This window comes from Pantherophis guttatus, chromosome 1 (assembly GCF_059756535.1).
Source record: "Pantherophis guttatus breed Tessera chromosome 1, ASM5975653v1, whole genome shotgun sequence".
In the NCBI taxonomy this organism is placed as follows: Eukaryota; Metazoa; Chordata; class Lepidosauria; order Squamata; family Colubridae; genus Pantherophis; species Pantherophis guttatus.
The window spans coordinates 321,854,297-321,879,674 of NC_142063.1; the positions used below are offsets into that span (position 1 = coordinate 321,854,297).

The 25,378-nt window shown below is 42.0% G+C and overlaps 1 protein-coding gene across 2 annotated transcripts in view; it reads right to left on the reverse strand.

The window, feature by feature from the left end:
• The window catches only part of SCARA5 (scavenger receptor class A member 5), a 125,453-nt gene that overhangs the window by 40,828 nt on the left and 59,247 nt on the right, over positions 1–25,378 (reverse strand). For both annotated transcript variants that reach the window (XM_087883346.1, XM_034421222.3), the window contains exon 4: positions 3,345–4,022. In XM_087883346.1, the coding sequence (XP_087739472.1) occupies positions 3,345–4,022 (678 nt within the window). The remainder of the gene's footprint in view (positions 1–3,344; positions 4,023–25,378) is intronic.

Sequence of the window (25,378 nt, forward strand, 5' to 3'; positions counted from 1 at the left end):
CACCTTCAAAATTTTACCAAAAAGTTTTTTTTTAAAGCCATATTTGAAGAAAAAAAATAAAAATCCATATGTGAATGATTTGGGTGAAATACATTTATAAAAACATGCTGTGACAGAAAATCCATTTTGATATATATTTGTGTATTTTTGTGCATTTAAAAATATTACATAGTAGTCTGGATATTAGATTAAACGGATTTATGGGTAACATGTGTAAAATTGACACCATCTGGAAATAGCCCTACAAATATGAGAGCGGCAGAATGAATGATCATGTGTGAAGCTGACAGAATGATCTATCCATCCCTAAGAAATTAATGCCAATTCAAAACCCAAAGTCAACTCCTTGGTCAAAATCATATTATGCAACATTGGCCGCTGGGAAGAAAGTGAGGGGAAAATGTATTACAGATACAAAACAAACTGAGCATTTGATGGGTTTAACTGTTCAATCAAATTGCTGGTATTTCAAGCATAGCTTAATTTAGAATTTAATCAGCATCTGAATCCATGGACCAGAACAACAATACTGGAACTATTTTGTCAAATATCCATAATTACATTTTGTTCTAGAAGAAAAGGCCAAACACATGAAGTCTCGCCACTAGGTGGCAAAGTCACTGTGAGCATGAAGCTAGTTGAAAAGGAAGCATTTCTCTCTTTAATTTTTTCATGTAGATTGAAACAGAATTTCTGTGTTCAGATCATATAGGCCGGGTGTCAGCAACCTGCAGCCCACCCAGGTTTTGTGGCTCCCGGTGTTTTCTTTTCTGTGGGAAACAGGTCCAAATGGCTCTTTGAGTGTTTAAGGTTGCAGATCCCTGATATAGGCAGTATGTGGTGGGGATCTCTTTGTCACATAATACTATCACAACCAGAAATGAGCGAGAACAATACATTTAATCTGAATATATTTTCTTGATGGCACCACATAGCTAATTATTAGCTACCCAATGATGTCACAAATCCAAATAAGAATAAAAACAATGCTTTTTGTCCTCACACAGATTTATTCGGTGTTCTCACCCTATTTCCCTTGTCCCAGATTTTAAGAAATTTTGCTCCTATAGTTACAAGATATTTATACAATGTATAGATAGCCCAAGTACCAATAACACTAAAAGGTAAAGGTAAAGGTGCTAGTCGTTCCCGACTCTAGGGGGCAGTGCTCATCTCCGTTACAAAGCCGAAGAGCCAGCACTGTCCGAAGACGTTTCCGTGGTCATGTGGCTGGCATGACTAAACGCCAAAAGTGCACAGAACACTGTTATCTTCCCACCAAAGGTGGTCCCTATTTTTCTACTTGCATTTTTTACGTGCTTTCGAACTGCTAGGTTGGCAGAAGCTGGGATAAGTAATGGGAGTTTACCCCTTTACATGGCACTAGGGATTCGAACCGCTGAACTGCTGACCTTTCAATCGACAAACTCAGCATCTTAGCCACTGAGCCACCGCGTCCCTGCTAATAATACTAGAAGCCTTAAAATTAAAAGTTCAAAAAATACAAGACATAAAAAAGAATCACGAATAGTCCCAGAAACAATATACAACCAAAGAAAATGCAAACAGCAGGGGCTACATTTTCATTCTGCCCCCAAACATGGGAGAATGGCTAGAATGTAATCAGGGGAAAGCCATATGGATCTCGGGGATGGTGGGAGGGATATGATTCCAGATTAAGTTAATTAATACTGCATATATCATGCAGGGGGTGAGACTTCATCAGCTCTGGTAGACAATATATTTAAACCTCTACAATATGGCCCATGAATAAATTGGAATGGTCAAAATGTATTTTATTATAAAAAATGTATATCCCACCTTTCTACTGTGCTAGAGCAATAGCAATAGCAACAGCACTTAGACTTTTTTTTAAAGTTTTTTATTTTTTTAAAACAAACAAACATTTAATACATCAGTCATTCCTTCCGTGTGACATCTTGGTGTTGTCTCCAATCGTAGCAGTTAGACTTACTGTATATACTGCTCCCTAGTGCTTTACAGCACTCTCTGAGCAGTTTATAGAGTCAGCATATTGCCCCCAACAATCTGGATCCTCATTTTACTGACCTTAGAAGGATGGAAGGCTGAGTCAACCTTGAGCCGGTCAGGATCAAAATCCTGGCAATCGGCAGACTTACCCTGCAATATTGCATTCTAACCAGTTCATCCCCACAGCTCATATATAATGTACAAAAGATTAGCTGAATGCATTGTATATAGCTTTACTGCTTTGATCTAAGCTACATATGCATATAGCTAGTAAATTCTCACAGGCTTCAAGTGGGCTCATAGAAGGCCACAATAGGGCTAAAAGACATCCAACACATAAACACTACCAATATATCATGATAGCACCAATCAAAGGCTAAACCTCCACATTCCCAAAAGCATTCCTAAAGAGCAAAGTTGTCATGGCCCTTCAGAAGCCCATTCAACTCGAATAGGAAAAATAATGAGGAATAACTGTTCCAAAGAAGGGAGCTATCACTGAAAAGACTCACCCTCATGATCCCTATAGATGACATTGCTTTAACTAAGAAATCCTCAGCAAGCCCATTCTTCCTGATTTCACTGGGCAGGCAGATTCAATCCAGAGAAGATGGTCTCAAAGCAGGGATGAAATGTTCCCGGTTCAGACCAGATCGCCCGATCCGGTAGCGATGGAGGCGGGTGGTTCGGAGAACCGGTAGCAAAAATCCCTGTCCCCCCCCCCCATGCCCAGCTGAGCCGCACAATCATCAGAGGCTTTTTTTTTTTTACTTTTAAAAGCATTTTTTCTACAATCTCTTTGGCCGAAAAAATGCTTTTAAAAGTAAAAAAAAAGGGCTCTGATGATCGCGCGGCTGAGCTGGGATCGTCAAAGGCTTTTAAAAGCATTTTTTCTACAACCTCTTCAGAGCGAAGAGGTTGTAAAAAAAATGCTTTCAAAAGGCTCTGAGGATCCCAGCTGAGTTGCCTGATCGGCAGAGGCTTTTTTTCTTTTATATGCCTCTGACGATCCAAGCTGAGTTGCCTGATCGGCAGAGGCATTTAAAAGAAAAAAAGCCTCTGATGATCAGGCAACTCAGCTGGGATCCTCAGAGCCTTTTGAAAGCATTTTTTTAAAATCTCTTCACTGAAGAGATTGTAGAAAAAATGGTTTTAAAAGTAAAAAAAAAAATGGCCACGGCCACCCAATCACATTACCCCCCCAAGCCACGCCCACAGAACCGGTAGTAGCAAACTTTAGATTTCACCACTGTCTCATAGGTATTTAGTCATGGCCTTTAGTCATGAAGTGCCCTCAATTTGATAACATTGAATTACACCTGAATCCAAGAGGCATTTGCTGCGCTCCTTACCTCGTATCACTGAGATATCCCTCAAGGCAATGGAGTGCTCCCAATCCTTGAGCCTCAGGTCCTCGGTCACGTTGTTCAGAATGGCCAGCTCATGTTTGAGCTGCTGTTCCATGGCGATGTGGACAAAGCGCATCTGCCGAGCATCTTCTGAGGCATTGCTGATAAGGACTTGCAGGTCCTGGATACGGGTGTGGTGGATTCCCACATCATAAGACAGAGTCCGGTTCATGCTACCCACATGCCCACCTACCTCTGTCAGTTGGTCATTCAAGCTCTCCACTTGAGATGCCAGTTTAGAGAGTAAGTCCTCATGGTGCCTCAAAAGCAAACTGCTACTATTTCCCTCTACAGCAAGCTTGTAGATTTCCATTTGGGCCATGTCATTTTGCTGGCTCAGGCTATCCCGTAGGCCAGAAAGGACTTGATCTGCCTGAGTTGCCTGGGTCTGCAGGCTCCTGAGTGCCCCTTCCAACTTCTGAAGTGAGCTGCTCAATATTAGCAGAGAGTCAGAATGATTCTGAAGCATGTCCTGCAGGCTCCAAATTTGGTCCAGGATGTCTCCTTTGAAGGGTAACTGCTTTCCTGTTTTCAACTGAAGATTCTGAAAACTTTCATTTAACTGATTCACATTTCCCATTAGCATTTTCAGGTCTTCAGGAGATCGCTGAGGTCTGGAAACTAGAAAATGTAGAAAGGAGATAGCAGAAGTTAGAGATAAGAATAGAGCTGAATATTCTAGAAATGGCGGAGAAACAATTTGAGGTGTATTTTCATGATCATCAGATTCTTTTCCAGGACTTTTTAATAAAAATGGAAGAAGGTTCCTCCAAACTACCTTGATTTCTAAAACCACTGATTTAGGAGATTTTATGCTTCATACTTCACATACATTCAATGATATTTACCTTTGGGGCAATTTCTTAGCTTTTGTAGTTAGAAGGACACAATCTAAGATTTGGGTGGTATGGACAATTATAGTATGATAAAGCTAAGGTTAATGTAGATTTTAAAAATTATTATGCTAGAAGTGCTGTGAATATAGTATACTTAGATTTCAATAAGGCATTCGACAAAATAGACCACAACCTACTTCTTGGTAAGGTAGAAAAATATGGGATAGATATAATCACCACCAGTCGGATTTGTAACTGGCTGACAAATCATACTCAACAAGTAGCAATAGCAATAGCATTTAGACTTATATACCACTTTACAGTGCTTTACAGCCCTCTCTAAGTGGTTTACAGAGTCATCATATTGTCCCCAACAATCTGGGACCTCATTTTACCCACCTTAGAAGGATGGAAGGCTGAGTCAACCTTGAGCCTGGTGAGATTCAATCTGCCAAATTGCAGGCAGCCGGCAGGCAGCAGAAGCAGCCTGCAGTACTGCACTCTCACCACTGCACCAACGTGGCTCATTAAGTAGTCCTTAATGGTATTACACTTACATGGAGATAAGTAAGCAGTGGAGTACCACAAGGTACCATTTTAGGCCGAGTACTCTTCAATATTTTCATAAATGATTTAGATGAGGGAATAGAGGGGGAACTCATCAAATTTGCAGAAGACATTAAGCTGGAATAAACAATATCCCAGAAGACAAGCTCAGGATCCAAATGGATAATAGGCTTGAACAATAGGTCCTATCCAACAAAATGAAATTTAATTTAAAAGCAAGATTTTACACTTAGACAAGGAAAACTAAAGGTACAAGTACAAATTAGGCAAAACCTGGCTCAAAAACAATAACTGTGAGAGGGATCTTGGAGTCCTAGTGAATGATGACTTAAATATGAGCCAGCAGTGTGCAGCAGCAGCCAAAAAAGCTAATACAATCCTTGGTTGCATAAACAGAGGCATAGAATCACAATTACATGAAGTATTAGTACTGCTTTATTAGTTATTAGAATTAGTTATTAGAATAACTTAGAATACTGCATCCAGTTTTGGTCACCACGTTACAAAAAAAGATATTGAGACTTTGGAAAAAGTGCAGAGAAGAGCAACTAAGATGATTAAGGGCCTGGAGACTAAAACATACAAAGAACGATTGCAGGAACTGGGTATGGCTTATCTAGAGAAAAGAAGGACTAGGGGTGACAGGATAGCAGTATTCCGGTATTTGAGGGGATCAACATATTTTCCAAAGCACCAGAAGTCAAGACAAGCAGCAATGGATGGAAACTAATCAAGGAGAGAAGCAATCTGGAATTAAGGAGAAACTTTCTAATAGTGAGGACAATTAACCAGTGGAACAGCTTGCCTTCAGAAATTGTGGGTGCTTCATCACTGGAGGTCGTTAAGAAGAGACTGCGCAGTCACTTGTCTGAAATGGTATAGGATCTCCTGCTTGAGCAGGGGGTTGGACTAGAAGACCTCCAAGGTCCCTTCCAGCTCTATTCTGATTGATTGATTGATTGATTGATTGGTATGTCATATTGAGAATATGGAATAGATATAAAACCAGGTTGAGTCTGAAAAATGCCTCTATGACTCTCAGCACAAGTGGCATTTTATTTATGAAAAAAATGATACCCTGTTTCCCCGAAAATAAGACATCCCTTGATAATAAGCCCAATCGGGCTATTGAGCGCATGCGCTGAAATAAGCCTCCCCCCGAAAATAAGCCCTACCCAAAAATATTTAAATGCAGAGCTGGAAATCAGGTAAGACGGCAAGAGGAGCCCCATCTTGTTCCACATGCCCCAAAATAATAAGACCTCCCCAAAAATAAGGCCAGGCGCTTATTTCGGGGTTAAAAAATATAAGACAGGGTCTTATTTTCAGGGAAACATGATAAATAAACATAAATGGTTAATTTACTGTAAGATTTCTTTTACACTGGATCTTGTAGTTACAGTGATTATCATCTTAGTAAGGAGAAGAATTTTCTATCCCTGATACAAATCTGTGCTATCTCATTATCTGGGAATTTAGAGACATTTTGTTTTTGCTGTTTACATAGTAAAGGAGTGTTAATATCCTCTAAAATGTGAGAATGCAGAGACTCTCACTTTTCTTTTGCTGATTCATACTTTCATACAAAGTCCGGGTCAGAGTCTTTTAACTTCTTATTGCAAAAAGTCTTTGATTAACACAGCTGCTAAATAGTTGTAGCAGCGGGAATCTTCTTATTCTGAAGCTTGTAAACATTTGAGTTTGTGCTGTATCACAGAATGAAAAGAATGAGCTTTTCTTCTCCCTTTAATTGGAAAAAGATGTGTTATTTTTTATTGATGTGACAAGCTGCATTAAGGGCTCCTTTTTAAAATAAATTTGTCTGTTATGTTTTTTTAAATATTGTTTTTGACAAATGATTTTTTTTTCAGGTGTCTTGCATGTTTAACTATAATAAATGTTGCAGTACATTGTTCCTAAGGGGTTTTGGGTGGGGAATTGATAACATATCCCGGTTCCTAATAACATGTACAATAATCACAATATTTTATGTGGGTTTTTTTTTTCATGTTCCTGAACAAGAGCAACATGAAGTCTGAAATGTGCCAGGCCATAGAAATAAAGATTGATCACTAAAACAGTTTGATTTTTTCCCCCTTTTCCTCTGTCTTGAGCACTGTGTTTCCTCTTCTCCATGTTCCTCTTTTACTCCATCCCATCTGTAAAGCTTTGGATGAAACATTTTAATGCACCCTGTTATTAACACAGCTGCCTGCAATTTCTGCTGGTTCGAATCTCTCCAAGGCTCAAGGTTGACTCAGCCTTCCATCCTTTCTAAGGTAGGTGAAATGAGGACCCAGTTTGTGGGGGCAATAAGCTGACTTTGTATAAAATATACAAAAGAATGAAGGCTATTGCTTAACGCATTGTAAGCCGCCCTGAGTCTCCGGAGAAGGGCAGCATATAAATCAAATTAAAAAAAAAAAAACATAAAAAGCCTAGCCATAATATTTTCTTAAGCCAAAGTGTGGCGATTATTTAATACATAACTTAAATTCACACAACACATTCTATCCTAGAACAGGACTAACAAATCACAATTACTTATTCACAGGATGTATTCATTTTCAAAGAAACTACATTATGGTTTAATATGATGACCCAATTCACAAGATTTTAAGAAAATGACTAGGTCCCACAAGATGCAAAACTGCAACCTACCGAACCCCATTTCAGCATGGAATGGTGATAGGTAATAATGGAATTAATTGAGCCACGGTGGCGCAGTGGTTAGAGTGCACTACTGCAGGCTACTTCTGCTGTCTGCCTGAAATTTGGCAGTTCAAATCTCACCAGGCTCAAGGTTGACTCAGCCTTCCATCCTTCTGAGGTGGGTAAAAGGAGGGCCCAAATTGTTGGGGGCAATATTTTTACTCTGTAAACCACTTAGAGACGGCTGTAAAGCACTGTGAAGCTGTATATAAGTCTAAATGCTATTGCTATTTAATTCTAGTTAAAATAAATCTTAAAATGTTGTCCTGACCCCTACCAATTTCTGGAATGTAATCTTAGTAATCCATGCAATTAAATCAAAGCTATATGTGTTATTAAACTAAGCATTGGTTTGAGGGGTCTTTGTTGCTCTCTGAACTTGGTTGTTTTCTTGCAGATGTTTCAATACCCAAACCAGGTGGCATCTTCAGCGCTGGAAGGAAACAACCAAGCTCAGAGAGCAACAAGAACTCTTCATTTCAACCCTGAGCTACAAATATTCTCCTTTATAAGTATTTAGTTTAGTTGGATTAGCTTTCCCCAAACCCTCAGCCTCCCCCCTGAAGTTGGATTCCCATTATTGTCTTCCAGCAAGAAAGAACAGCAGGAATTGAAGTCCAACAAATCTGGATTGGTAAATGCCAACCAAAATAGTTACTGATTATATTGACAAAGGAACTGAAATCCAAGATATTTACAGAGAATCAGTTGGGTGGCTGCTTCTCTTGTTGCATCTTATAAAATTTCTGGTGGGGTGAATCTCATACTTAGTACCGTTTGTATACCTAACTGATTTGTTCTAATTACTTGTTTATGATTATTACTGGGACATCTATACTCTCTGATTACAGCCCAAATGCACTGTAAGCACTTAAGGAAACGAATGGAGGACAAGTGGGAAAATATTGCAAGAGCAAAAAGAATGAGTTATGAGCAAGATCAAAAAGCTGAAAGCAGATGAAGTGTGGGGAGAAATTGGGTTCACTTGGAAAGCTGAAACATCAGAAATGGTGGGCAGATTCCAGCCTGCCATGATGGAGATACAAGAACACTGAAGCTGCTACACGAAAGGATTTGCTAATAAAAGACCTGTTATCTGAAAAGCAGATGGCTGACCTCCAAACGAGCTAGGATGACCAAAAAAACCCACCACTTTTGAAGCCTGCATGCCCTGACCTCCAAAGAAATCCATCATATCCTGAGAGAAGACCTCCTCTGTTGTAGTATAAGCATATGTGAATATCAGTAAGGATCTTTGTTAACAAAGAATGATCTGTTTTAAAAAGAGTTGTACTAAACTTTGGTATTAGGTCTGATACTTGGATTGTGCAATATCCCACTGTAACAACCCTGGATATTCTGGGCCGTATAAGAGTGGGTGGAAGTACTGGTAAATCACATAAACCGAATGCCTTGGTAAGATCACACTTGGAATATTGCATCCAGTTTTAATCACCATGATATGAAAAAGAAGTTGAGACTCTAGAAAGAGAGCAGAGGAGAGCAACAAAGGTGAATAGGGGACTGGATGCTAAAACATATGAAGAACAGTTGCAGGAATTGGATATGTCTAGTTTAATGAAAAGAAGGACTAGGGATGACATGATAGCAATGTTCCAATATTTAAGGGGCTGTCACAGAGAAGACTGAAGAATAGGGACCAAACCAACCTATTCTCCAAAGCACCTGAAGCAGAGGTGAAATCCAGCAGGTTCTGACAGGTTCTGGAGAACCGGTAGCGGAAATTTTGAATAGTTTGGAGAACCAGCAAATACCACCTCTAGCTGTCTCCAGAGTGGGGTGGGAATGGAGATTTTGCAATATCCTTCCCCCAGAAGTGGGGTGGGAATGGAGATTTTGCAATATCCTTCCCCCAGGAGTGGGGTGGGAATGGAGATTTTGCAGTATTCTTCCCCTGCCATGCCCACCAAGCCACACCACGCCCACCAAGCCACGCCCACAGAACTGGTAGTAAAAAAAAAATTGGATTTCACCACTGACCTGAAGGCAGGACAAGAAGCAATGGATGGAAACTAATCAAGAAAAGAAGCAATCTAGAACTAAGGAGAAATTTCCTGACAGAATAATCAACCAGTGGAATGGCTTGCCTTCAAAAGCTGTGGGTGCTCCAACACTGGTGGATTTTTAAAAAGAAATTGTTCAACCATTTGTCTGAAATAGTATAGGGTTTCCTACTCAAGCAAGGGGTTGGACTAGAAGACTTCCAAGGTCTCTTCCAACTTTGTTATTCTTTAATTTTACAATATGACCATTTTGTGTACTGTAACACTGGTATCGACCAAGAATATTTATTTATTTATTCATTCATTCATTCAATTCATTCATTCATTCATTCATTCATTCATTCATTCATTCACTCACTCACTCACTCACTCACTCACTCACTCACTCACTCACTCATTTATTTATTTATTTATTTATTTATTTATTTATTTATTTGATTTTTATACCGCCCTTCTCCCACAGGACTCAGGGCGGTGAACAGCCAAGAATAAAAACATCACATACAACAATAGCAGCAGTAGTAAGATCATCCAAGAAGGGTTTGTAGTAGTTATTCCATAAGAAGAAAGACTCCTCTTTAGTCATATATGTCATATTTAGTCATTCATCTTCACTGAAAGCCAGGCTTTAGCAAGATGTTTCTCTACCATTTGACCTATTTAATGGATCTCCAGAGAGGGAAGCAGGGCAAGATTGTCTTGTCTGGAGCCTATACCAGGGGTGAAATCCAACAGGTTCTGACAGGTTCTGGAAAACCGGTAGCAGAAATTTTGAGCAGTTCGGAGAACCGGTGGTAGAAATTTTGAGTAGTTCAGAGAACCGACAAATACCACTTCTGGTTGGCCCCAGAGTGGGGTGGGAATGGAGATTTTGCAATATCCTTCTCCTGCCATGCCCACCAAGCCATGGCCACAGAACCGGTAGTAAAAAAATTTGGATTTCACCATTGGCCTATACATATTTAGCTGAAGCTGAGCATGGGGCCACTCAACACATTTGGCACTCAGTGCACATAATTCAGAACCAGAGACACAAATCTTAATTTCTTCCTTTTACACACTCTTCCTGGATGTAACATTTCTATGCCAAGAAAACCTGAACTCCTCATCTCTGGTTTAATTATCTAACCAAGTTTGGGGGGTGATCCCATTTCTATGTTGACCTGGCTATCTGAATATAAAGTGAGCAGAGAAAATTGAATGTTTCTTTGAGGTTTAGCTGCCTAGTGGTAAAAACCATCTCACATTCTTAAAAAAGAAAAGAAAATCCAACTGCCAGATAGCCTGCCTGCTCTGCCCACTCTTTCTGATTTTATAATAGTCAGTTTTGCTTTCTGTTTGGTAAATTGAGATGAACTCACATGGCTGTAATTAACCCCAGCTGGTGTAGGACAGCTAGGAGGAGCACTCTGAGAGCTGCCAATCATTAGCCAAGCAAAAAAAAAAAAGGTGAAAGGGCACATGAATCTTGAGAGAAATCCCAAATTGGACTAACTTAAGACTGTTTTGCTCTGATGATCTGCATTACCCATGACTGCTTCCATTCAGGTGTAGTAATCATAGCATCATCAGATCTCCCACTCTGATGTCATTCAGGAATCTGTTATAGGTCTGGCTATTTTCCCAGGCTTTGGGGTAGAGTGGAGCTTGAGACCACTCAAACAATAGTTGGGTGGAGTTGTTTGTTCAGATGTTTGTTTTTAGGCTGCACAGTCTTTTTTTTTTTAATCTATAATAGCAATAGCCATAGCTATAGCTATTAGACTTATATACCGCTTTGCAATGCTTTACAGCCATCTCTAAGTGCTTTACAGAGTCAGCATATTACCCCCAACAATCTGGGTCCTCATTTTACCAACCCTAAAGGAGTTGGGAGTTTAGTTTTAGATTTTTTTAGTTTTAGTTCACTTAAATAAATAAGTAAACCAATATCTGTAAAATGGTACCCTAGAAAAATAAAAGGCAAGGAGTCCCTGCTGATTTTACTCCACTATGATTGTCGACTATAGGCGGCAGCATTCAACTCCGTTTCAAGGCCACTGAGCCAGTGCTGTCCAAAGACTTTTCCACGGTCATGTGGCCAGTATGAACTCATGGACAACTGTTTCCTCCCCACCAAAGTGGGTATTTGCATTTGCATGCTTTCCAACGGCAAGGTGGGCAGGAGTTAGGTAAAGATGGGTGCTCATCCCATTGTACGATGCTCGGGTCTCAAACTCAGGCTGTCACTTTCCAGCCAACAAGCCCAGCATGTTGATCCCTGAGCCACTCTGCCACACATTTTTACTTTTTATATTTTCTGTAAAATAGTATTCTAGAGAAATAAGCTTGAGTTCTATTCCATGGAAGTCATGAATAAAGTGTTGCAGTTTATAAATTTTCTAGAGCTATAAATGCAGAACGTGCCATCCTGTTGGGTGGAGTTGTTTGTTTAGATGTTTGTTTTTATGCTGCATAGTCCTTTTTAAACTGTAATAGCAATAGCACTTAGAGTTATATACCACTTCACAGTGCTTTACAGTCCTCTCTAAGCAGTTTACAGAATCAGCCTGTTAGGAAATGATAATTGCCTAACTTGTTGGGTTGGCAATATATAAAACCTCAATATAGCTTTAAGACTGTATTGCTGTATTGCATCGTACTGTGTCCTGATTGGTTAGCTCTGTAGCCAATGTCCTTAAGAGAGCGCTTGAAACATGGTTAGTTTCTCTCTGCTGATATTTGCTGACCATTATTGCTCTTTGCTGATCTTTACTGCTATTTGCTGTGTTTGCTACTGTTTGCAACTCTTTATTGTGTATGACTATGACGACTGGTAAGAAGACTTTGTTATTGGAATATCCCTGGACTATTGTTTTGCTATCTACTGCTTTATCTGTGTATGACCGGGACTGTTTATTGGACTGTGCCTTATTACTATTTCCTGAAAAGTAAACACAACTCAGTGTATCTGTGTGTTGGCTGTAGTTATTCGCAACTGCTCTCAGTCGCTTTCATGTGCACACCCTTGCTACTGTAGGGTTGCTCTGAGAATTTTTCAATATAGCCTATTGCCCCCAATACTCTGGGTCCTCATTTTACCGACCTCAGAAGGAGCCTTAAAAGTAGAGAAATATCAAGTATACCAACCTAGGAAGTTAATGACTAACAGACTAGTGTCTGGATTCATTAAACTAACTTTGTTTTAACTATATTTTGTTTGTTCATCCTAGTGACCTGTTTCATACATAATGCTAAGCCATAAACTTATTTATAAACTTCATAGTGGCTTGGTGTGGTGTCTGGCTTCTGTTTGGGTTACAGCCTTGCCATTGGCATCACTACATAACATCTTTGGCAATGTCAGACTTAGCAACATCCCAAAATAAGCTGAAGACACCCTCAGATCTCGCCCTTAGAAAACAGAAGTTGCCACACAGAGTTGTGGACCTGTGAACCTTTTAAGAAACTTCAAATTCAATTCATCCAAAAATGATATTTTGAGAGAAATGAACACAATTACATGAGGAGAGTAAGAGGAAATGGAGCGTGTTTAGTCTAGAAGAAAGAGGATTAAGAGCATGTGTACTTTTTCAAATATTTAAAAAGATGTCAAAATGAAACGAGAGGATTGGCTAAAGAAGCCACTTTTCTAAAACAGTCTTTAAAAGGTTCTCCTTTTTTGGCCTGGCTTCTTCTTTAACATTTCTCCTCTTGACCCTAACCATTGTGGAAAACACACCAGACAATAACTCTTTGCCTACCGTATCCTCATGACTTTGCCTTTGTCCCCAGTCCATGAATGAAGAGGTCATTTTAGCTGCACTGGTGCTAAGGTGGTGTTTTCCCCAATATGCTGACAGCATCCAGCAAGTTGGTTAAAACCTGTTATACTTCACCATTCATAACATCTACATAAAATCAGAGAACCAGCATTGAGTAAAGTCTAAGAGCACTGAATGGTCATTGCAGAGGATGTAGGTCCCACAATTAGGCTTGCCCCATTGGGCCGCAGTGTTGGGAACTGGTTTCCCATTGTTGGTGACCTGCTAAAGAGGAATGGTAGCAAAACTGAGTCAATCAATCTATTGATCACTTTGCTCAACACATGCTACACACACCCTTTAGAACAGACATAGCAGCAGGGGTGGGATTCTACCGGTTCAGACTGGTTCGGGAGAACCGGTTAAATCTGACGATCAGCTGGGAGCAAACCAGTTCGTCCCAACAATCAGATGGGTCCACCTGCCCACCCGCCCTATTTTCCTACCTTTAACTTCTCAGCTGATTCACGCAGCAGAGCAGATTGCTGCGCCTCAGCTGTGTTTCTTCTCTGAAGAAATGCAGAAGTGAAGATTTCTTCAAACTGCACATGCGTGCGCAGTGAAGCGCACGATCACTGAACTGGTTGTTAAACAGGGAGGATCCCACCACTGCATAGCAGTGAGTATGAATAGATTCAACAGAGCCAAGAGAGGGATTGGAATTTGTTGATTGATTATGTGACTCTTAGTGACATATAGATTTTTTTTCTATGATCCCTAACCTGTTCTTTCTTTCTTTCTTTTTTTTAATTTGATTTATATGCCGCCCTTCTCCGGAGACTCAGGGCAGCTTACAATGCGTTAAGCAATAGCCTTCATACTTTTGTATATTTATACAAAGTCAGCTTATTGCCCCCACAAACTGGGTCCTCATTTAACCTACCTTAGAAAGGATGGAAGGCTGAGTCAACCTTGAGCCTGGTAAGATTCGAACCTGCAGTAATTGCAGGCAGCTGTGTTAATAACAGGGTGCTTTAAACCACTTTACTACCAAGGCTCTTATCTTTCTTATCTTCCAACGATGCACCAATTACCACTGTTACAGAATTTCTGTCTGCTGCAGTTATCCAAGTCCTGCCAAGAAAAGGCCTGTCCTATGACAAATAATTCTATTTTGTTTAAGCCAACTCTGTGAGTCTTTTCTTACTGTTTGGTCCATCTATTCTTGAGTGAGGTAAAACGTGTGGTTTTCATTTAAGGCATAAATGACCAGGCTCAGATTTTTAGACATTATACAAAGATCTAACACTCTGGAGAAGGCTCTGTTGCTGGGAAAGGTGGAAGGAAAAAGAAGGAGAGGACAACCAGCAGCAAGTTATAGTGGTGATGGGTGGACTGTTGGAAGGTATGAAGGACCACAATAGCAATAAATTTTCATGGGGAAAATCTATCTACTGTATGTAGTCACTACGAATCAACTGACTTTATGTTATGTTTTATTCTCTCCATTCACTACACAATTTCTTAATCCATCTAAATAATAAAAACTGCATCCTTAAAATACCTAGAAGCAGGTATTGCTGCTGGAAAGTATCACTTTACATTCTGGAGCATATATTCTGAAGTCACCCATTCAGAAATATTTTAGAGTATATATTTATATCTCACTTTCTCCACCCAGACGTAAACATTTAAGTCAATGTAGGTTTCAAAAGATAAATGTGGATACAATTAAAAATAAAGGCACATAATAAAAATAAAGACAAAATTACATAGTTCTCCAGGCAAATTTAGTCAGTAAAAAAGAAAAAAGAAAAACAGCACAAACCTGTAACATAATATATTTATCCTGAACTGTAAAGGATCCCTCAACACCCAACAGCAATGGGAAAAATCTGAAACACTTGCAATTGTCAGTCCCAGAGAGGGCCATCTTGGGCATCATAACACAGAATTTTGTCTCCATTAATGAAAAATAAAATTCCAAAGATGTAATATGAAACATATTTTATTCCTGCTTCCAAGTAAATATAGCAACTTAGAAAGCAGCCTTATGTCAACTCAGAAGATTGGTCCATCTAGTCAATGTTTGCTGTTTTTATACAAATTGTGTGCCATGATTTGCTTAACCGTGACACAGACTAAAACCTCAATTGATGGGCTCACACAACATGCTAACCCATGAATTACAGTTTACAATGAATATTGGTCATCTTTATAAAGCCTACAAAATAAAAGCCAAGTTCACACATTACTTCAAATTAGGGCTTCTCAAATTGTGGGCCAGACCACATCTATGGCTGTGTATTGTCCTCAAAATGCACTAAATTTGATTAGTTTTAATACTGATTATGTTCTGGCTGTTTCTTAGTTTATGAGTAATATATTGTGTGAGCTCAAAAAAGGGCAATTCACTATGTTAACCCAAGCAAAGAATGTATGAAATTGAACGTATCAATTTATCAGTGCCCTAAAACGCTTGCATTTCAAAATCTGCCTCCCACCTAGAGACCCAACCAAAAGTTTGAAGGCCCTTAAGCCAGGATCAAAAGCAACCCCACTTTTCTATTGTGCTTCCTAGCAACTGATAGTTACTGATATTTTACTTCTGAACACAGGGCGGAGTAAGGAGGGAGATGGGGAACCTCCATAGATACATTAAAAATATTATGTTTTGATAGTCCTCACCACTGCCACAATTTTTTCTAGTTCCCTTTTATAACCACCACTGGCCAAATTCCACATAACATTAATCATGCCTATTAAAAAGTGCACTTAGTTGCCAAGACCTTGAGTTGGCACTGTCCTCCTACCCAAATGAGATACTTATGCTTTGCTCTGTTCTGGTTTTTTTGTGGGGGTGGGGGTGGGGGGCAGGGTATCAGGTCTGTCTTGAATCTGTGGACAATCAATGTAATTGGATTAGCATTCACATTTTAACTGTGAATTAAGTTTTCCTCCTGTGGGACCTGTTCCAAATGGATGGTGATCTTGATTGCAGTCCACATGTTTTCCAGATCTATTCCATCCCTTTGACTTAAGAAAGTCTTGTTAGAATACAGTTGTGTCATTTAATTTAAAATAAAGGTAAAGGAGTCCCTGCCGATTTTACTCCGGTCGTCGTTGCTGACTGTAGGGGGTGATGCTCATCTCTATTTTAAGCTAGTGCAGTCTAAAGACATTTCCGGGGTCAAGTGGCCAGCATGACTTTATGAAGCACTGTTACCTTCCCACCAAAGTGGTACCTATTTATCTACTCACATTTGCATGCTTTCAAACAAGAGGTGGGTTCCAGGAAGTTCTGACCAGTTCTGGAGAACCAGTAGTGGAAATTTTGAGTAGTTTGGAGAACCGGTAGTAAAAATTCTGACTGCCCCAGCCCCCATCTATTCTCTGCCTCCAAAGTCCCAGCTGATCAGGAGGAAATGGGGATTTTGCAGTAACCTTTCTCTGGAGTGGAGCGGGAATGGAGATTTTACAGTATCCTTCCCTTGCCACGACCACCAAGCCACACCCACAGAACCGGTAGTAAAAAAATTTGAAACCTACCACTGTTTCAAACTGCTAGCTGGGCAAGAACTGGGGCAACGACAGAAGCTCCATTACATGGCACTCAGGTCTCGAAATTGGGCTGCCAGCTTTCCTGCCAACAAGCCCAGCATTTTAATCACTGAGCTCACTGCACCGCCCTCATTTAATTTAAGGACAAGAGAAATTTAGTAAACTAACTACCAATTCATGTAAAAAGAATTGCACACGGGGGGGGGGGGGCGAATCCAGTCGAATTTCAAAATTAATGAAATGATATCTGGAAATCAATATAGCAATATTTTAAAGGCTCTCTTAGATTTTTTAAAGTTGGGAGGAACGAATGCGGTTTCTAGGCAACTAGATTTTTGTGTGTTCAACAGCTGGCCAGAACTAGAATATAAAATGTAGTGACTGATTTTCAAAACTAAAAATGGGTGGAAAAAGAAAAGACCAAGGACATAGTTGGGGTCTTCAGCTTTCTCAGGAATATAGAAAGATCTCGACCCAAAACTGGCTGCATTTTAAACATAAATGGAAACTAAACTTTATTTTCTCCATGGATAGCTCACACTTTGCCCATAACTAAGCCATACGCAGAAACATTTTTTATCATATGTAGTAAAGAGCCAAAGAAATGTAGTTGTTATCCCACCACCACCACCTTTGTAATCTCTAGGGAATTTTAAATTTATTGCACATTCCACAGTGCAAGTTGTGGATGGAAGCCAAACTCAACCAAATAATAATAAAGTAGTAATTACTTAAAATATTATTAGAATCTGCCTGGCTCTGTGCCTCTGGTGATGCAATTGCTTGTTTATAGAAAAAGCAGGGGATATTAACACAACACATTTGGTTCAAATTAGGGGAGAGCGGGGCACATGCCCAGAGGATGTTCATGTACATATAAACAATGCATCAGCAGTATACAAGCCTTCAGCCTGGGGTTGGCTTTTATGCTAAACAGACTGGCCAATGAGATTTGAACAACTGAGCTTGGTAACAGGCCATAAGAATTTAAGAAAAAAAGACTTAGAAACGGGTGCAGCAAGATTATGCTTTGCAAAAAGATGGAAAAGTAATAAAATACCTACAGTGGAAGATTGGATTATAAAAATACTTGAATTTGAGGAACTGGTAAAGCTGATCAATTTTGGAAGAGAAAAATCAATGAAGACTTTTTTGAAAGATTGGAAACTTTATATTGGCATTTTGTTGAAAGAAGAAAAAAAACCTGATGACTTCCGGATTTGATTATTCAAAAGGGTGAAAGAGGAAAGGAACAGAATTGAATATTCAATTATTCAATAGAAAGAAGGATAGAAGGCATAATTATATGTTTTTATTCCTTTTTTAAAACTTTTTTTGTTTTCTATACTTTTACCGCATCAAAAAGTCTTTTACGGGCATACACACATAGAAATGAGATTACCTTCTCTTTGGAGACAGCAAAATGTCCAATTCATTGATTTAAGTCTAATTCAAGCTGTCCACTGTCCAACTGTAGGATTAGTAGTAGTAAAATATCCCAGGGAAAAAATAATCTATTACAGAATGCTAGAAATTTACAATATTATTTAAAGAATATCTAAGTAAATGAATATTGAGATTTCTTTTGATTCTGTCACTCCAATTCCCATTATAGTTGCAAGAAAACTGTGAACTAGGTTCAGCAACCCAAGATTTGTAAAACAGAATAATTATGTAAATAAACTAAAGTGGGTTGGGTTTGCATGAATTAGGAGTAGGGCACCCTTTGGGGGAATAAGGGGTGCAATCAGCGGTAGGTTGCCCCCGGTTCGGACCGGTTCTATAGAACCGGTAGTAAAACTGGAGGGAGGCTCCGCCCACCGACCTCGATGTCATCAGGAAGTTTCTGTGCACGTGCGCGACCCCATTGCAAACCGATAGTAAAGGTAAGTAGAACCCACCCCTGGGTGCAATGAATATTTGGAAAGAACTAGGACTGGTGGGAAGGATGATGGTGCAAAATAGTGGAACCATATGACACCCAACAGTGGGCAGGGATTTTCCATTTTTCCTGTGGTTTTGATATCTTGGTTTTAAAATTGTATTTTGTCTATTTGGGATATATAATATAGTTTTTGTATATTCTCACCTCAAAATGGTTCTAAACTTTGCGACCCAGTCTTCGTGGATGGAAGATGTTTCAGAAGTGACCAAGAGGTTGTTTGGGGACCCACGGATACCTAACCTTGTCATAAACTATGATTTGTTCAATCACATCTGTGAGATGGGGTGGAGTATATAAATTCACCTAATAAATAAATACATTTGCAAACCACAATGGTAGGATTTATACAGCAGACTAATCCAAAATCAAAAGATGTGTGGGCCCAGCCATTAACTGGCTTCAGACACAGCATGAAGACCTGTTTTCTTTAACTTTGATCTGTTGAATAAACCACAAATGATGGGTAACTCAGTACTGTGTTTTTGGTTTAGAATATTGTATGAACCCAGCCACAGTGATGCACAGATAAATCAGAACCATTTAAAAATAGGACGGCAACTCAACAATTTTGACATTTTACATGTCTCCTTAATTCAACTGCATTTATAAAATACATCTTTCTCATCTTTCTCTTACAGTGATCCTATCTCCTACGTTATAAAGGACAACCTTTATTGCTATAATTGACATACTTTTGAATGCAAAAATTAAGGCGCCCTAACTAACTTATATGTTTCAGTGATTTTCTAAGTGAATTGAAACTGACACATGGTACAATAAAACCCTAAAGAGTTCTGCAAGTTTGAATGCATAGGTAAAGGTTCCCCTCGCACATATGTGCTAGTCATTCCCAACTCCAGGGGGCAGTGCTCATCTCCATTTCAAAGCCGAAGAGCCAGCGGTGTCCGAAGACGTCTCCATGCTCATGTGGCCGGCATGACTAAACACCAAAGGCGCACGGAACACTGTTACCTTCCCACCAAAGGTGGTCCCTATTTTGCTACTTGCATTTTTACATGCTTTCGAACTGCTAGGTTGGCAGAAACTGGGACAAATAATAGGAGCTCACCTCATTATGCGGCACTAGGGATTCGAACCGCTGAACTGCCAACCTTTCAATCGACAAGCTCAGCATCTTAGCCCCTGAGCCACCGCGTCCTTACTTTGAATGCATACTTACTCCTTAAATGCAGTTGTTTGCACATTCAAAATAAGAAAACTTTTATATTTCTTTCTGGTAAGTACTTCATAGCTGGCTTGGAGATTTGTTTTGTTTTGTTCTGTGCTTTCAAGTCAGTGTTGACTGCCTGGGCTAATCCCTATAGTTTTCTTGGCATAATTTCAGTAGTGTTTTGCCATTGTTGGCTACCTAGGGCTAAGAGAGAATGACTGGCCCAAGGTCACCTCGCTGGCTTTATGCTTAATGTGGGACTAGAACTCACAGTTTCCCACTTTCTAGCCTGATGCCTTAAGCGTTATACCAACTGGCTCTCTTGGATACTTATGTTTCTAAAATATCCGATTTCTTTTGAAATGATATTCGATTCCCCAGACTCAGAATCTTCGAAGAGATCTCAAATATGCACTGCAGGCAAGAAGATCTAAAAATATTTTTGTGCTCCAAGACGTCTACGAAAAGAACAGTAATGAATTCCAAAAGCAAAAAATAAACAGGTTTTTGTCTTAGCTGGCTACAGGAAATGCTTAGAAGCTGTTATTTCTGCCAAAGGAGATATTATAAAATATTGTCTGAAAGACTGGCCAAATTTCTGCACCTGCCATGTTCAATAGTTTAATATCTCACATATGACTACATTTTTGCACACAACTGTAACATATCCTGATTTCATCAAAGCACTTGAGACAGTCCCTTATGACATGCTGATTAGAAGTTAGTAAAATGTCAGTTAAATAGCATGATGATCAAGAGGACACGAAACTACCTTGAAAATCATAATTAAAAACCCATAATAATGGCTCCCTAGGCCCCTATCCTTCAATAGTATTTGAATTGGACCAAAAGTAGAGAGGAATGCTGATTAAATCTGCAAATAATACAAATTTCCCACAGTCCGAAAATATCTCCTTATTTTGAGTTTTGATATCTCTCTGTAAAACCTCTATCCATTGTTTCTTCCTACTTTTTGGGTTCTAGGAGTAAAGTCGCATCCACTTTCCTGTGACAGCCCTTCAAGTATCAGAGAACTATTATCATGTCTCCTCTTAGCATTCTGTTTTAGGCCAAACACAACCACAGTTGTGGTTCTAAACACAACTGTTCTTCAAAGGATCATGTCCCCCAAGGCCTATATCAACCGTGTCAGTCTTTTGTGTATTCGTTCCAATTCTTGTATATGTTTTTTTTTAATGGGGTCACTAGAAATGAGCATAGTAGTCCAAATGTAGTACATTATTTCTCATTATCCTGACACTATTTATTTATTTATTTGTTTAAATTTCTATACCGCCCTTCTCCAAATAGGACTCAGGGCGGTGCACAGCCTAAGTAAAAACAAAACATACAAAATTTAAAAACAGTATTAAAATAATTAGATATTCTGGCCGTAAATTAAAACAACCCAATTTAAAACCAATTTAAAATTTAGCTCAAGCCAGCCCAGCTAGTTGAAATAAATAAGTTTTCAGGGCCCGACGAAAAATCCGGAGGTCTGTTATTATACGTAACTCCGGGGGAAGGTTATTCCAGAGGGTGGGCGCCGTCACAGAGAAGGCTCTCCCCCTGGGGGTCGCCAGCCGACATTGTCTGGCGGACGGCACCCTGAGGAGGCCCACTCTGTGCGAGCGTACTGGCCGGTGGGAGGCTATTGGTGGCAGTAGGCGGTCTCGTAAGTACCCCGGCCCTAAGCCATGGAGCGCTTTAAAGGTGGTCACCAACACCTTGAAGCGCACCCGGAAGACTACCGGGAGCCAGTGCAGCTCGCGCAGGAGAGGTGTCACATGGGAGCGTCTCGTCGCCCCCATAATCCCCCGCGCGGCTGCATTCTGGACCAGCTGGAGCCTCCGGGTGCACCCCAGGGGGAGCCCCATGTAGAGAGCGTTGCAGTAGTCCAGGCGGGAAGTGACTAGTGCCTGAGTGACTGTGCGTAGAGAGTCCCGATCTAGAAAGGGGCGCAACTGGCGTATCAGGCGAACCTGATAAAAAGCCCCCCTGGCCACGGCCGTCAAATGGTCTTCTAAAGACAGCCGTGCGTCCAGGAGGACGCCCAAGTTGCGAGCCCTCTCCGTGGGGGCGAGTAATTCGCCCCCAATAGCCAGCGATGGCGTCAGCTGGCTATATCGGGACGCTGGAAGCCACAGCCACTCGGTCTTGGAGGGGTTGAGTCGGAGCCTGTTTCTCCCCATCCAGGCCCGCACGGCCTCCAGGCACTGGGACATCACTTCAAGGGCATCGTTGGGGTGGCCTGGGGTGGAGATGTACAGCTGGGTGTCATCAGCGTACTGATGGAACTCCACCCCGAAGCCACGGATGATCTCACCCAGTGGCTTTACATAAATGTTGAACAGAAGGGGCGAGAGGACCGACCCTTGTGGCACCCCACAAGCAAGGTGCCTCGGGGTCGACCGCTGCCCCCCCGTCAACACAGATTGCGACCGGTCAGAGAGGTAGGAGGAGAACCACCGCAGAACGGTGCCCCCCACCCCCAACCCCGCCAACCGGTGCAACATGATACCATGGTCGATGGTATCAAAAGCCGCTGAGAGGTCTAACAGGACCAGGATAGAGGAGCAACCCCTATCCCGAGCCCTCCAGAGATCATCCACCAACGCGACCAATGCCGTTTCCGTGCTGTGCCCAGGTCGGAAGCCGGACTGGAGCGGGTCTAGATAGACAGTTTCATCCAGGTACCGGGGAAGCTGTTGTGCTACCACACTCTCAACAACCTTCGCAACAAAGCGAAGGTTGGAGACTGGACGATAGTTAGCCAAAACAGCCGGATCCAGAGAGGGCTTCTTGAGGAGGGGCCTCACAACCGCTTCTTTCAAAGCGGCCGGCAGGACCCCCTCACTCAAAGAAGCGTTAACAATCTTCTGGAGCCAGCCTCGTGTCACCTCCCGGGAAGCCAGTACCAACCAGGAGGGACACGGGTCCAATAAACATGTGGTCGCATTCAGCCGTCCCAGGACCCTGTCCATGTCCTCGGGAGCCACAGGATCGAACTCCCCCCAGATAACACTCTCAAGACCTGCCTCAGTCATCCCATCCGGACATACCCAGTCAGAGGCCAGCCCTTCCCGAATCTGAGCGATTTTGTCATACAGATACTGCACAAAGTCCTCAGCTCGGCCCTGCAAGGGGTCATCCCGCGCTTCCAGATGGAGGAGGGAGGGGGTCACCCTAAACAGGGCGGCCGGGCGATTATCTGATGACGCGATAAGAGCGGCAAAATAGCTAGATTTTGCCGCTTTTATTGCCACTAGGTAGGTCTTAATATGAGACCTCACCAGTGTTCGGTCGGATTCGGAGCGGCTGGTCCTCCAACTACTCTCCAGGCGTCTTTTCCGGCGCTTCATCTCCCTAAGCTCCTCGGAGAACCAAGGAGCTAGGTGAGTTCGGTGCCGGGTCAGAGGCCGCAAAGGCACGACACGGTCCAAGGCCCCGGCAGCCGCACTATCCCAGGCGGCCACTAGGTCCTCAGCCGAGTCGTGAGTCATAGTCTCAGGAAATGGCCCAAGCTCCATCTGGAACCTATCAGGGTCCATCAGGCGCCTGGGGCGGAACCACCTGGTCGGTCCCGCCTCCCTGCGGCGGGGTGCAGCGGTTAGAAAGTCCAGTCGAAGGAGCGAGTGGTCAGACCATGACAAGGGTTCGATGACTATATCCCCTGTATCAAGGCCACTCGACCACTGACCAGAGACAAAAACTAAGTCCAGAGTGTGTCCACCCATGTGAGTGGGGTCATGAATTAACTGAGTAAGGTCCATGGCCGTCATGGAAGCCATGAACTCCCGAGCCACCTCAGACGTTTCGCCGACAGATGGCAGGTTGAAATCCCCCATGACTAGAAGTCTGGGGGTACCAACCGCCACCTCAGCTATGACGTTGAGCAGCTCAAGCAGGGCCGTTGCCACGCGGCAGGGAGCCAGGTACGTGATCAACAAGCCCATCTGTACTCCACGACCCCATCTCACAAAAAGGGACTCACATCCGGCTATCTGTGGAACAGTGGTCTCCCTCGGATCAAGACTTTCCTTTATAATAACCGCCACCCCCCCACCCCTGCCCTGAGCTCTCGGCTGATGGAATGCTCGGAAACCTGGTGGGCACATATCCATGAGGGGAACCCCCCCCTCATGGCCCAACCAGGTCTCCGTAATACCTGCCAGGTCCGCTCCCCCCTCCTGAATAAGATCGCAAATGAGGGGGGCTTTATTTACCACGGACCTGGCATTGCACGACAGCAGCCGAAGGCTCGGGCCCTGAGAGTCTGAACTGCCTGGGATACGAGAAGGGCTATAAATCTATTGAAGCATCTGTTTGATCTTATACTAGGTGCAGAATTTGTCTCCCAACTGATGTCAGGGTAAAGTCCCTCATTACTATTGTAGTGTGCTTCCTACACACTTTAACTATCTGATTAGTAAAAAGTTCATCTATTTCCTCTATTTGGTTGGGTGGCCTGTAAAATACACCTTTGGCAATGTTATTCCTTTTTCCTTTTATATTACTCCAAATGCATTTGAAGTTTTCATCGCTTTGTTCCCATTTTATACAAGTGTAGTTATTTCTTATATAGCCGTGATGGCGAACCTATGGCACACGTGCCACAGGTGGCACACGTAGCCATATCAGTGGGCACACCAGCTCAGCTCTGGTGCGCATGCGGACACTGGCCAGCTGATTTTCGGGCCTTCTGGGCCCACCAGGAGTAGGGAAACAGGCTGTTTCCTGCCTCCGGAGGGGCTGGGGTGGCGGGTGAGGAAGGCCCGTTTTTCTTTCTTACCTGGCTCCAGATCATCTCTATGCATCTGCGGAGGGTGAAAACAGCCTTTCCTACTCCCTCGGAGGCCCTCCAAAGGCCTGAAATGGCTCATTTCCCAACTCCCGGTGGGACAGGAAGTGACGTTTTTTGCTGTCCCAAGCCTCTAGAGACTCCTAGAGAGACTTGGCCATCACGTGCCAGGAGCGGGAGGGGAGGGGGTTGCACACGCATGTGCAGGGCAGGGCGCATAGAATTATGGGTGGGCACCCGCACGTGCGAACCTCTCCCGCCCCCCCTCTCCTGGCACGCGATGGCAAAAAGGTTAGCCATCACTGTTATATAGAGTACAACTCCCCTTCCTCTTTATTATATTTTATAAGGTCCTCTTCAGTGGTGAGATTCAAATTTTTTTACTACCGGTTCTGTGGGTGTGGCTTGGTGGCATGGCATGGCTTGGTGGGCATGGCAGGGGAAGGATACTGTAAAATCTCCATTCCCTCCCCACTCCAGGGGAAGGTTACTGCAAAATCCCCATTTCCTCCCAATCAGCTGGGACTCGGGAGGTAGAGAATAGATGGGGGCAGGGCCAGTCAGAGGTGGTATTTACCAGTTCTCTGAATTACTCAAAATTTCCACTACCGGTTCTC